General features: G+C 45.0%; 2 protein-coding genes and 1 non-coding gene across 9 annotated transcripts in view; 2 read left to right on the plus strand and 1 right to left on the minus strand.

Moving 5' to 3' along the window:
• Positions 1-5,116, minus strand: part of Gtf3c1 (general transcription factor IIIC subunit 1) — a 66,605-nt gene extending 61,489 nt beyond the window's left edge. The window contains exons 1-2 of the mRNA XM_031388222.1: positions 4,762-5,116; positions 969-1,178 (exon numbers count right to left, since the gene is read on the minus strand). Of these exons, the coding sequence (XP_031244082.1) occupies positions 969-1,178; positions 4,762-4,982 (431 nt within the window). The 5' untranslated portion in view covers positions 4,983-5,116. The remainder of the gene's footprint in view (positions 1-968; positions 1,179-4,761) is intronic.
• Positions 5,117-5,180: 64 nt separating this feature from the next.
• Positions 5,181-13,655, plus strand: part of Kiaa0556 (KIAA0556 ortholog) — a 170,548-nt gene continuing 162,073 nt past the window's right edge. For 2 of the 7 annotated variants that reach the window (XM_031388227.1, XM_031388226.1), the window contains exon 1: positions 5,218-5,271. Coding sequence is in view for 1 of the 7 variants with exons in the window: in XM_031388223.1 (XP_031244083.1) it covers positions 5,265-5,271 (7 nt within the window). In the remaining 6 variants the exon portion in view is untranslated. The other 5 variants (XM_031388223.1, XM_031388229.1, XM_031388230.1 and 2 more) reach the window with 5 other exon arrangements.
• Positions 13,207-13,369, plus strand: LOC116104411. The gene has a single exon (XR_004123901.1). It is a non-coding gene; the product is annotated as a U1 spliceosomal RNA (small nuclear RNA).

The raw sequence follows: 13,655 nt of genomic DNA on the forward strand, positions 1-13,655 counted from the left end.
GTGCAGATGAAGCTAGGATGGGATGCTGGGGTGAAGGCAGAACATTCTAAGCACACGGAACAGCATACACCTTTCTCTTCAGAAACAAGGGGGCCTGACAGGTTCCACCTGAAGTACAGGGAAAACAACTTGAGGGTGGCTAGGTGAGAGAGCTTGGCAGGCAGGGACAAGGTCACAAGGGGCCTCTGGGCCATAGTGAACAGAACAGGTGGCAAATGAGAACAAGATCACTGGTGTGGAAAATGAGTGGCTGGTACCCAGCTTACCTGAAGGGAACTGTGCCCTATGTTGCTTATAAGAACCTGTCTTTCATAAAGATAAATTACATAGGCTTTTTAAGAGCTACTGGAAATCCATGTTTCTAGATGCTAGTAATGAAGTAATCTCTAAAACAAATACAACTTCAGTCTGGGCAAACAAAATTTGCCTGTGGGTGAGATGTGGCTAGTTCAAAACCCTAGCTGTGAGCAACTCAAAGATCTACGCCTATCACATCTTCACCTTAGGAAAACCTCCAAACATTATAGGAGGTAGAGGACAGACCACACTAGTATAGTGAAGAGATTTTTGCATTACTGTAGACAAATTTAGAAAGGTAAGTCAGCAGGACATGACTGACAACTGAGTGTAGACATCTCAGAGAGAGGCAGCCTAGGAAGACACCCAAGTTCCTGACTTACACAGCCTGGCTCATGAGAATGCCTCTGACCAGGTTTGAGTTGGAGGAAAATGACCACCAGGACATATGAGGGGCTCATAACTGAGACACTACATGAGACATCTGGGAACAGCTAACACTTGACAGGGCGTGAGGAAGAGGGAATTCACCAAAAAGCTGAGGAAGATCAGGAAGAAAAACAAAAATACAGGAAGTTCAGAGGCAATGCTCCACCTCAGGGATTAAGGGCTTGCTGACTGGGATCTTAAAAGTTAAAGAGGGATACACAAAGAATTCCTCCAAGAATTACCTGCTGAAGGCTTCTACCATTGTACAACGAGGCTGCAAACACTTGCTCCTGATGCTACTAGTGATGTCTTTTCTCTCCTTAAAGTATCGGCAGGAGCCCTGGATGCCATCCTTATTCTCTAAGATCATATGAATGGGGTAGACATCCTCCAGAGTGACCGGGTCCCTCCTGGACTCCAAAATTCCAGTTTCCAAGTCAATTTCTTCATATCTAGGGAGGAAAACACATACATTAAGAACTCCAACTCAGCTTCAGAGATAACGTGCACCTAGCATCTTCTGCCAACTCCCCACAGCGACTGGAGGGAAGAACAGGGGAGGTTACTCAATCTTGTCTCTCACAAGTACAGTCTTTTTCTTCTTAAGACAATTCTTCTTTGAGCCTGGACTGGCCTTGAATTTTTGATGCTTTTGCATCAGCCTCTTGAGTACTAGGATTATAAGCGGGCACCACTTATGCCTGGCCTACAGTTAATCTTGACAAGCAGGTTTTTTCTTTTCTTTTGAGACAGGGTCTCCTAGGCAAGCTTGAGCTTGATATATAGCCAAGAATGATCTTGAAGCCTTGATCCTCCTGCTTCACCTTCCGAATGCTAGAATTACAGGTGTAATTCCACCATATGTGCTTTATACAGTTCTAAGACTCAAATCCACTGAGCTATACCTCCAGCCCAGGTTCTTATCTCTCTATCTCAGAAAAGAAAAGAAGAGAAAAGAAAAGTAAAACAAAACAAAATTCCTTTCAAGGATCCTAAAACTCCATTCAGAATCCAAGACTGGATCCACCTTGTTCGCCAGAGCCTTTTGCTTTCCCTCCAGATCTAGTGTCTGGCCTCTAGATCACCAAGGACGTCCTCCTCTGACAGCTTTCTCTCTTTAGTCATTTCTCCAGTTCCCCTATGCACTTCTATGGTTTTAATATTTGCCTACATGCAAACAATTCTCATCTTTGAAGGCCTAGGCTTGTGTTTTGTTTTGTGGTTGTGGTATGGAAGGAACTTGGAGCCTTGCCCACACTAGCCAAGCCATAGATATCCCTAGCCCCTTGGTTCCTCCTATTTCCCCCCCAAACAATTCAATGTCTTCTACAGTCTACCAAACATCTCAAACTCCATGAGCTCAGAGGCCTGTTTCCCCACCTCCCATCAAGGTCCCTGGAGCCAAGCACACTGGTTCAGCCACCTCTATGAGTTTCCTTCTGTAAGCAGGTGAATCAAGGTAAGGTACTGTTTGCCTTTGGAGCCTGGCTAGCATCCTTCTCTAGTGTAACTGAGACGCTACATCTGTACTTTTAAACTTTTTAGAAAACTGTTGTCCTTTCTGTGAACTTTGTCCTATATAACCCTCAATTTCCCAGCACATACTGTGGTCTGCTCTCTCCTTCTCCACCCACACTTAAGTCTTGGTTGAAGGCTCAGTCTCCTCTATCCAGCCTTGAAATGCAAGTGTAGCTTCAGGAGGTGTCCAATCACAACACTCTCCTGGGGATGATCTCGATTACCAAGTGCCCAGAATGATTCACAAAGGTCTCCCCCCAACCCCTCCCCGTGGCTGCTTTACCCACCAGGATTCTCCTTACTAAACAGAACCTCTTATACTCAAGAGAGACTGGAGATGCAGTTAGCACCGTCCCTAGACTCACCCACTGCTCTTCCCCCCAACTTTGGGGAGGGGATTAATGTTCATGCTGTTTCAGCAGCAGACACCAAGTTCACAGACCTTCATTTCTGTCTTTCCACACTCCATATCACCAGTCACCAAACTCTCTGGACTGTCTTCCTAACATGCCTTTTTACTTATTTTTTTAGTTAATTAACTAATTAATTGGGTTTTTCAAGATAGAGGTTCTCTGTATAATCCTGGCTGTCTGTGACTCACTCTGTAGACCTGGCTGTCCTCAACTTCTGAGATCGCCTGCCTCTGCCCAAAGTCATGTGCTACCACCACCATTGGATTGTCTCATTTTAGGGGGGGAGGCTTGGGGAGGTGGTTGGAGACAGGGTTTCTCTGTGTAGCCCTGGCTGTCCTGGAACTCACTCTGTAGACCAGGCTGGCCTGGAACTCACAAATCTATCTGCCTCTGCCTCCCAAGTGCTGGGATTAAAGGTGTGCACCACCACTGCTCAGACTTTTATTTATTTTTTTAAACATATGTTCTCACCATATAACTGTAGCTGGCCCTGCCTTCAGATTCTCCTGCTGGGATCTACCTGCAAGCAATACAGGTGTGAGCTACTAGGCCAGGCTACTTGGGATGTCTTGATCCTACGCTTTCTTCATTCCCATCCCCACCATGATAAACCAGTCCCTGACTGGTTATGACTGAGTCTCTCAGCTTCATTTTGTCACCAGCCTCACTCCCCCTTCAGAGACTTCCTTCTGTCTTTATAGTAAAAGACAGCTTCATCAAGTGGATTAGATAATCACAGGTTTTTTTCTCAGACAAATTTAGTCAAGGGCAGAGTAGACCCTGGACTTAAATTTCCTGGAATCCTAGTTCATTCCCACTTCACCCCGAGCCTCATTTTTCTCTTCAGAATACCCGCCTCTTCAGGGTGTTGTAAAACTTTCTGCACCATGTAAGTATGTCATACAGTCACACCTCAAAATAAGCACATGTAAGTGGAAACCATCACTCCCCATTCTCTGCTTCCAAGCATACACTTCGGGCACATGCAGTTTACTTCTCTCCTGTTAAGCTATCCTACTTGGTTCTGCCTGTTCAAAGCACTCTTTGCCAAGTGGCCACCTAAATCTAAACTTATCTGGTTCATTATTACCTCTAGAACCTCCTCTGACCTTCATAATACAGCCTAAGAGTTCCGAGCTGTCAGGCAGTGGTGGTGCAAGCCTTTGATCCCAGCACTTGAGAGGCAGAGGCAGGCGGATTTCTGAGTTCGAGGCCAGCCTGGTTTACAGAGTGAGTTCCAGGACAGCCAGGGCTACACAGAGAAACCCTGTCTTGAAAAAAAAAAGGGGGGGGTGGAGGGGTGAAAAGAGTTCCGACTTGCAAGGCATGGTGGAGCATGCCTGTAATCTTAGAGCTAGGGTGCAGAGGCAGAAGGGTATGAAGTCACACTGGACTGTATTGTCAGCCCTTTCTTAACAAGAACTTGTAAAGGGGTGGGCTGAGGCTAAGGGTGTTCTCAGTGGTAGAGCTCGCATCTAGAGCATGCAAGGAGCTGTATTCTATTCCCGGAGACATAGAGGAGAAGGAAAAGGTGCATTTAGCAATCCCTGAATCCTGTACTTAACCTAAGATTAATCCCTTAATCTTTTGGTGTCAGTTTCCTCCTCTGTAAAATGAAAAGACAATATTGTCTCGCTCAGTGTCATGGAACTAACCTACTGAGTTCTGTCGTGTCCAGAACTGGGTCTTGGAACCCACTTATGGGAAGCGCCCAATCCACCTCGGCTACTCTTTCACTGATATTTGGTGTTGTATTACTTGCCTTTTCACTCGTATTACTTGCCTTAGTTTTCAGAACGAACGCTCCCTAAAGGTCCCTGAAGCACCTCACCTGGTTCCACTTTTCAACTACTTTCCTACTCCCGTCCTATCATCCAACTTAAAGGAACTCTTATAGGATCGCTCCCTCAACACACTGAGAAACAGTTCGGTCACAGCGGATGCCCCCTCCCCCAGCTCATCTACTCGGGCCTGCTAGGGCGCAGAGAGCTCAGGTTAGCTGGCCTCCCGCGCCCATCCCCCACGCCCCACGGTACCCGCTCTGCACCGCACCAACCCGCCCCCCTCCAGGCTCTCAGCCTCCGCCCCACCCCTAGTAGCTGACCGGTCTTGAAGCTGCAGATCAGGTCGCTCTCGCGGCTCCTCGTAGAAGCTGATGCCCGGGTGCGTGGCTAAGGCCCGCCACAGAAACTCCTGCGTGTAGGGTTCCAAAGGCAATGGGAAAGCAGGCGAGCGGGATTCCAGGCGACTCCACAGCGCAGGCAGGCACAGGCCGTCGAGCCCCTCCAGGGCCACCTCGTCCAACAACGACTCGAGAGCGTCCATGGCCGCTTCAGTTAGCAGCGCCCGTGGCGCCTGCGCACCTCGCCGCCCAGGCCAGGGCCCAATGCGCCTGCGTACAGCGATCCGAGGCCCAGGGAAGGCGGACGGGACGCCGAGAGCCGAGGGGGAGTCCCAGCGCTCCGCCGTGACGTCACGCCACCCGAGGGCGGGCTCAATGAACGGAGTTCCTTTTCCATTGGTCCGGAACCCCGTCGTAACCAGGGGAACTGCAAACAGTGTCAGGGCCGCTTCCGGTTCGGGAGGCCGGAACCGCCACCTCTAGGGATGGACGGTTAGTGTCCGTGGGCCCCGCCGGGAGGTTGGGCGGCTGTCCCTCATCCCTCGGAGGTGTCTCGGGGAGGAATACCAAGCCACAGGGACCCCGGCCTAAGATGGTGTCCAGCCTGAGGGAAAGGTTCTGGTGGTGCGAGATGGGTACCACGGCTGGGAGTGGTTTTGTAGGAGTCCCTCTCAGACCTAGGGAGGGGGGGACGGGGAGAGATTGGCGTTGGGGAGGCCTGAGGAGGATTGCGGGGGTCCTGGGATGGGCAGTGGAAATGTGGAAGTTGTTCCGAGGTAAGCGTGTCCCCTGGGAGTACGTTTGTCAGCTACTGGCATCAGGAGTGGAGGGAAACGGCTGGGAATACTTTTATTTGCTTCGGTATTGTTGCTAACTCACGTGAACTGAGTACTGTTTGGTGCCAGGGTTTCTGTAGCTACTGACAAGTGCAAACGTTTCACAGCAGTCCTTTGGGATAGTTACTTATTTTACAGGCGAGGGAGCTGAGGCTAAGAGAAGGCAAGCAATTTGCCTGCCTAAAGTCAAGTAGCTAATAAAGAGACAGCATGAGTAAGACTCCTGGACGTTGTGTCTGAAGTAGAATTATGGGAGTTTAAAATCTGAAGAGGTTTTTAGAAGCCTTCCATTCCAGAGCTTGCCAGTGCACATGTCTGCAGGGTAAGTTTGGTGGACTGTGACTGAAAACTGGTTGCCAAGCTGTACAGAAGCAGTTGATCAGATTTAGTCAGAGGCAGCCTGAGTAGAATCACTATGGGCATTCAGAATTCCCTGGGAATTGGCTTTTCAGATAGGAACCCTGATGTCTGTGGGGATTGGAAGGGTCTGTGCTAGTGTGCTGTTTCACAGTTCATTACTGCCCCTTACTTCTGCATTCCTGTAAAAGCCAGTGGATGCAGCATGGAAAGACATGTTACCATTGCATGTGGACATATGCTTAAAGGACGCCTTTGTCCTTTGTACCTGAGGCACTATAAAAAATGTGTTTTATCAGTTTGCCCTGTGGGAAAGTCCATGTAGTGCTGTTGTTGGAACAGTAGTTCTTAAATCTTGTAGGCCTTGGACCCCTTTAAGCCTTTTCTTTAAAAGATCTTTAAGCAAGCTGGGTGGTGGTGGCGTACACCTTTAATCCCAGCACTTGGGATTGGGAGGCAGAGGCAGGCGGATTTCTGAGTTTGAGGCCAGCCTGGTCTACAAAGTGAGTTCCAGGACAGCCAGGGCTACACAGAGAAACCTGTCTCCAAAAAAAACAAAACAAAACAAAACAAAACAAAAACAAACAAACAAACAAACAAAAAAAGTACCTTTAAGCAATATAAGCATGTATTATATCTGTGATGTTGCCATAGAAATATAAAATTTCAAAACATTTATTCACTTAGAATTAACATCAGGCCAGGAGTGGTGGTGCATGCCTCTTTTCCCAGCACTCAGGAGATCTCTGTGAGTACCAGGGTGGCTTCTTCTACAAAGTGAGTGCCACGTCAACCAAAGCTAAGCTATATAGTGAGGCCCTGTCTCTAAACAAACAAGAAACAGTAAACTTTTACTCCTGAACTTAGATATTTTAAATGAAAATAACTGTGTACCCCTCCTCCAAATAGAAAAATAAAAGAGTATAGCTTTATATTTCCTCTGTCCCTTTGTTTCCCTCCTTGATTTTGTTCTGTTTTGGGACAGGATCTAATGTAGCTCAGTCTAGTTTCAAACTTGCTGTATAGACAAGGCTGAATCTGAGTTCCTGATCCTTGTGCCTTAGCCTCCTGGGTGCTGGGAGTACATGCAAATGCTACCATGCCATTTAACTGGTGTTCTCCCTTTCTTTCCTTTTACTTTTTTAGGACTAGGGATTAAATGCATGATCTCATTGTTCTAGGCAACTGCCCCACAGCTGAGCTATATACCAAGTGGCTGTCCCCTTTTAAGACAAAAGTCTCAGTAAGATGCTTGGGTTAGCTTTGAACTTTTGAACCTCTTGCTTCCGTCTCTTGGTTAAAATTATTGGCATGATAACTATACATGACTTATTTTACACTTTCTCTGATCTCCGTGTCTAGTTTAATAGGAAATGTATTGTATATGGGGGCTGCGTGCCTGTTATCCCAGCATGTGGAGGCTGAGGCAGAATCATGACTTCAAGGCCAATTTGACCTGTATGTAAAGTGAGTTATTGTCTCAGAGAGCCAAAAGGAGGAAGCTGAACTTCTCTGCTTTAGGGCCCTAACTTCTACTAAGTTCATACTGCTTTGGCTAATGAATTTGAGCAGATAGAGTCCCATACATAAGTAAATGGGGAAATGAATATCATTACCTCTTCAGCTAGCTGTAGACACTTTGGCAATACATCAGAACTTAGCAAGTGACAGTTTCTAGAAGGTTAATCCTAATGAGGCTAGTGAACTTGGAACTCATATAATAAATTCCATTTGTCATGCACTTTGATCTATGGGCTATTTTCCCCCATCTCCAATTTTGTAGCTTCAGCTATTGGTCATTTGGAAAAAGCTGGCTCAATACCATGCAAATCCTTTAAATGGTGACATTAGAAATTATCTAGTATCAAAGAAAGAACAAGAAAAAGTTCCTTAGGAGTTTCACACCTGTAATTCTGGCACTTGGGAGCCAGAGACAGAAAACGCCCAAGTTTGAGGTCATCCTGGGTTACAGAGTAAGACTTTATCTCACCAGGCGGTGGTGGCACACGCCTTTAATCCCAGCACTTGGGAGGCAGAGGCAGGCGGATTTCTGAGTTCAAGACCAGCCTAGTCTACAGAGTGAGTTCCAGGACAGCCAAGACTATACAGAAAAACCTTGTCTCGAAAAACCAAAAAAAAAAAAAAAACCTCTATGTCAAAAAACCCAGACTAATGAGTCATATTATTACTGTCACCATCTTCTCTGTTTTGTAAGAAAGAGATTAAGCCCCTGGAACCACTAAAACAATGGAAGCACCTTGCTACTTACATTCCCTTGAAAACTGGCTTTATGATTGGCAACAAATAGTTGTTTCCCTGGTGACAGGCTCATTCCATTTGTGTCTGAGAAAATATCTGCCAAGTCCCCAGATCTAAAGAACCAATTTGTGTCTTGTTTATAAAAGTAAAAAGGATATTCTCTACAAGATACTATTAGTTCATCTGGTAACTTCCATCATTTCCTGATGCTTCTGGATGAACTGTTGTTCTTGACTTATAACAGAATTTCTTGATGTATATACACTTGCATTTTTTTTCACATGAGATATTAAAATGATACATTTGGACTGAGAGTTTAGGAAATAGTTATTTGCTATTTTTGAGACAGAATCTCATTATGTAGCTCTGGCTGTCCTGGAAGCTCTCTATATAGACCAACCTAGTCTTGAACTCACAGAGATACACCTGCTTTTGCCTCTTAAATGCTGGGATTAAAAGTGTATACAACTCCACCTGGCTAATCAGTGAAGATTATTCTGCATTTGTTTGCTTGTGTCACAAAGTACACATCAGTAAGGAAACAGCCATTTATACTATTTGAAACTATGGCCAGGATTCCAGCTAAAAGCATCTTTGCTTATTTTTGTTTTGCCCTATTAGTCAGAATGCAACACAGAAGTTGCAGTGTTATGGTGAAAATCATTTTGCATTTGTAAGCCCCTCTACTGCCCAGGATCTGTGTACACACCTTGAGATGAATTGTTACAGGATGTTTTGAGAAGTGACTTGGTCACTTCTGCTTCCTCGGCACCTCCACACTCCTAGAGCATGATTATAGCCACAGGAATCTGTGCATTTTAAGCTAAGTTGGGTGAAGAATGCTTTACTCTAGGGAGGTACTTACCCTAAGATTAGACTTAACCTTAAGAAATCCTACTTTCCAATCTAATTTTTAATTTGTTTAAATGTGTAAGCATGTCCTGGCATGCTTGTGGAGGCCACCATGAAGGTCAGGGATCTAAGATGCTCAATATGTAGCCATGGCTATCCCAAAACTCACTATATAGACCAAGTTAGCTTCAAACTTAAAGAGAACTTGCCTGGCTCTGCCTCCCTAGTGCTACTGTACCTGGAATTTTTACACCTACTCCTTATAACCTGTGTCTGGTCTATTGTTGAAGAGCAGCACGTTGTAAATGAACTGTGTGATTCTAGCCAACTAGGTAATCCAGTGGCCTGATTAGAAAACCATTTGCTTCCTGAACACATAGTTTAAATGTGTCTCCCCAAGCTGGGCTGTGCTTTATTCTGCAGTTTGCTCTGCCTGCTTTTATCTGATCTGTGGGTTTAGTTGAGGCTGTCCTGTTTTGCTACAGTTTGGGTGATGTTCCTAGATTTGGTCTAAGTAGCTCTCAATTGCCATCTCTGAGTCTGTTTTTCTGTCAATGAGATACATATGATAGTGAAATATTTCTAGACCAGGTGTGGGGATGCACACTATAATCCCAGCATTTGAGGCAGGAGAATTGTGAGTTCAAGCGTAGGCTAATAGTGTCCCACCACCCATCCCCATCCCCTACCTCTGTTTCTAACAAGGAAAACACCAAAGTATTTATAGTGGTAGCTGATAGGATTGGTGGCTGCAGATGGACAGACTACTTGCAAACTGTTACTGAAGAGAACAGGCATTCTCTCTTCCACTTTTCTTTCCCCTTCTCTTTCTCCCTCTCTCCCTAAGACCAGGTCTCCTGTAGTCCATTCTGACCTGGAACTAGATTTGTAAGGGAGGATGACCTTGAACTGATCCACCAGCAGTCTCCAACACAGGATAATCTTTGTAACTAGTGTACTCTTTGTTCAGAAGAAATTTGTTTTGTTTTTGTTTGTTTTTGAATGCTCATGAAGGTAAGTGGCCTTGCAAGCATCCTCTGCCTATGAAAATGTTCGCCTTTGTATTAAAGTCAAAATTTCTCCAGTGAGATGGTTAAGGAAAAAAACAATTGTTCTCAGTCTTTGGGGGGACATGATAATTAGAGAAAAGCTAACCACATCAGTGCCATTAGAAAGGATTTTAAAGTTGGTTCATTTGTCTTTGCTGCCCTGGAAGCAAATATTCAACATTTCCCCTGTTGATACTAATCATTTGCTTAGCAAACTTTCTTAAAGATTAATAATGTCAAGTTGAAATTTTGCCTAGCTTGTCTAGATGATCCCAAAAAGCAGAGCAGGCAGTGATGAGCCAGGAGACTTTCCTGGGAGCACACTGCCAGTCACCAGGGCAGGAGTTCGGGTCTTGTGTGGGTACAAGCTTGGCTCCTAGGAATATTTCTGTTTTTCTTGTTACTTAAACCAAGTATGAGATAACCAGAAGATTGGTCTTCAGCTGGCAAAATAAATATGTGCCTTCTGTGCCACGTGTCTGCTCTCTTCTTTGCTTCCTCCTTTCTTCAGGTGCCTTCTCTCTTATATCCCAGTATTTCTTTATCACTTTAGCTTTAGGAACTTGGCAGATGTGTTTTGCTTGCTTTTATGGCATTTATGGTAGTGATTCAACATCAGTGTGTTTGTGCAGCAGGATCTAGATATGGCAAAATAAGTAAAACTGAATTCCAGTGAGGAATATGTGGGGATCCATTTTACAATTCTCTCTCTCTCTGGATAGTGTCTCATATGGCCTATGGCTGGCTTTGAATTTACTGGGCAGTGAGGATGACTTTGAACTCCTGATCCTCTAGCCTCAATTTTCCAGGTCGAGGTACATACCATCTTTCTTAGCTTTGTTCCTATTTTCAGATTTCCCTCATCCTAACCTAAGGTCTCAGGATGCTGTTCAGTGTCAGTGTATGCTAGACACTGGGTTTCTTCCCTAGCACTACAAAAAGGGAAATTAAAAACAAACAAAACAGATAGAATCTTTTCTGTAAAGGTGATTTTTATAAAGGATGTTGCTTTTTTAAAAAAAAATTATGTGTGTGTGTATGTGAGAGAGAAAGAAAGAGAGACAGAGAGATATAGCACCATGTGGAGTCAAGACAATTGAAGGGGTTGGTTCTCTCTTACCATGAAAAATAAAAAGTCAGGTCATCAGGCTTGACAACAAGTACTTTACCCACTGAGCTACCTCACTGGACTAATGCTCAGTCTTAAATGGAGATGTAAGGGTAAATAAATGGCTCAATGGCTAAAAGCACTTGTTCTTTCAGAGAGTTTGGTTCCCAGCACCTGTGTTGGGTGGAGTCACCTCCCATAACTCCAGTTCCAGGGATCTGGCACTATTTTCCGGCCTCTGCTAGCACCTGCAGATAGATACATGGCACACACAGACATGTGTAAATAAAAAATAAGAAGGAGATGCAGCAAATCAGCTGGTAAATGTTGCCTTGTAAGTGTAAGAGTCTAGGTTTAATTCCCCAAACCCACATAAAATGCTGGGCATTTTGGTGTGTTTGTGGTACTGGAGACATGGATACAGGCAGATCCCTAGGGCTTGCTACCCACCTAGCCTAGCATACTCAGTGAGCTCCACCAGGGAGAGATCCTGTCTGAAAAGGAAGGTTGGTGGGGCTGGTGAGATGGCTCAGCAAGAGACACCTGCTGCCAAGCCTGGCAACCTGAGTTTGATCTTTAGGACCTACATGCTAGGAGAAAAGATCTTACTGTAGCAAGTTGTTCTTTGCTCTCCATGTATAAATATACAAATATATGCACAAAATAAATAGAAATTTAGTTAAAAAATATGGACAGCACCTGAGGAAAGACTCTTGAGATTGACCTCTGGCCTGCAGATGCAGGTGCACACACATGCACTTGCACATGCAGACAGGCACATACAAGAAGTAGCAGATGGATTCTGCACATCAAAGGCTGCAGAGTAACATTGTGGAGTCAGTCATCCCACAGACATGCTTATTTGGCTTATAATGTTTTTATATACTTGCAGTATTTGTCAGCACTGAAAAATGGGGAGATTTCTCATCAACAACTTATTGGGGTGTTTTGAATATCAAGAGGCTGATGATACTGGACTGGGATTCTGGATGGGAATTACTCTCTCAAGCAGAGGTACCCTGAGAGGGAGTTGTCCTTTCCAGTGCCACTCAGTGACCTCATGTCTCTCACTTACTTGAGACCCCAGCATCTGTAGTCACAGTCCTGCTGTGCTATGGCTGTGAACACCTCCGAAGATTCCTTTGGAATGTTGCATTTATATTAGGCTATAAATAGTACCTGAAAAGGGTAAGATAGTTTCTGCCCTGCTGAACTCACAGGTTGTGAGGAAGCTAGACAAATGATGTCAATTCACTTGGAGTCTAGGAGAGAGCAAAGACCATCTCTCTTTCTAAAGCATTTTGCACCACTGCTTGCTTTTGTAAATAAAGTTTTATTGGAACACAACTATGCCCAGTCCTATCCATATCATATATAGCTGCTCTATAATGATGCAATGGCAGGGTTGACTGGTTTTTAGCAGAGAATATATTGTCTATGGAGCCAAAATAACTTACTGTCTGGCCCTGTCCAGAGCCAGTTTGCCAACTGCTGCCATAGAGGATCCAATCTGATTTAATTCCTAGATGGCTCAGTATGTAACTGTGATTGTGCTCATCTTATGTCAAACCTAGAAGGGTATAGAACAGTGAGTGGCTTAGCAAATTATCTGTGCTGTAGAATGTCACCAACTTCTCCACCACAAAGCTGGGGAAGAAGAGCTCACTGGGAAGCTCCCACTGTGGAGCTAGCTTTCTACTGCTCAGCTTAACTGGCTTTGGACTCACAGGGTGCAGTCCTGTGACTGTGCCTCTGTTCCCAAGTAGGAGAGAGTTGTAGAAAAGGAACAAGGTTCTAATTCTAAGTACTTTAAGAATAAAGAGATAATGACTGCCAGGTAAGCAGAGTGGCATACACAGTCTCAGCACACAGGGGGCTGAGGCAGGAGAGTTTCTGACCAGCCTGGGCTACATAGCCATCGCAATCTCAAAAAGCAAAACAAAACAGAACAAAACAAAAAAATATGATACTTACCTGGCAGGGGAGATACCATGATCACGAAGGTGGTTTTCCCAGGGCGAGGCCTATCCATTGCACTCCGCATGTGCTGACCCCTGCGATTTCCCCAAATGCAGGGAAACTCGACTGCATAATTTGTGGTAGTGGGGACTGTGTTCGTGCCCTCCCCTGGGGAAAAGAAAATATGAACCCCTAGAGTCTTGTGGGGATTTGAAAAGCCTGCCCCATGTAGCCACAAGTGACCTATGGATGTGTCACCTTATTTGGAGAATTTCTCTAGCCCCAACTACCTAGAGACATCCACTCCTGCCCAGAGATTTTATACTGGGCTGTATTGGGCTCATAGCTATATTTTCTCACTCAAAATTGATTCCACATGAATACCTGGATGTTCCATTCTCATGATGAGGGGCTTTGGGTATACCAAGCCTGCCTTGTTACTCAGGTTCAGTCCTC

The sequence above is a fragment of the Mastomys coucha genome, unplaced genomic scaffold (genome assembly GCF_008632895.1).
Source record: "Mastomys coucha isolate ucsf_1 unplaced genomic scaffold, UCSF_Mcou_1 pScaffold21, whole genome shotgun sequence".
Lineage (NCBI taxonomy): Eukaryota > Metazoa > Chordata > Mammalia > Rodentia > Muridae > Mastomys > Mastomys coucha.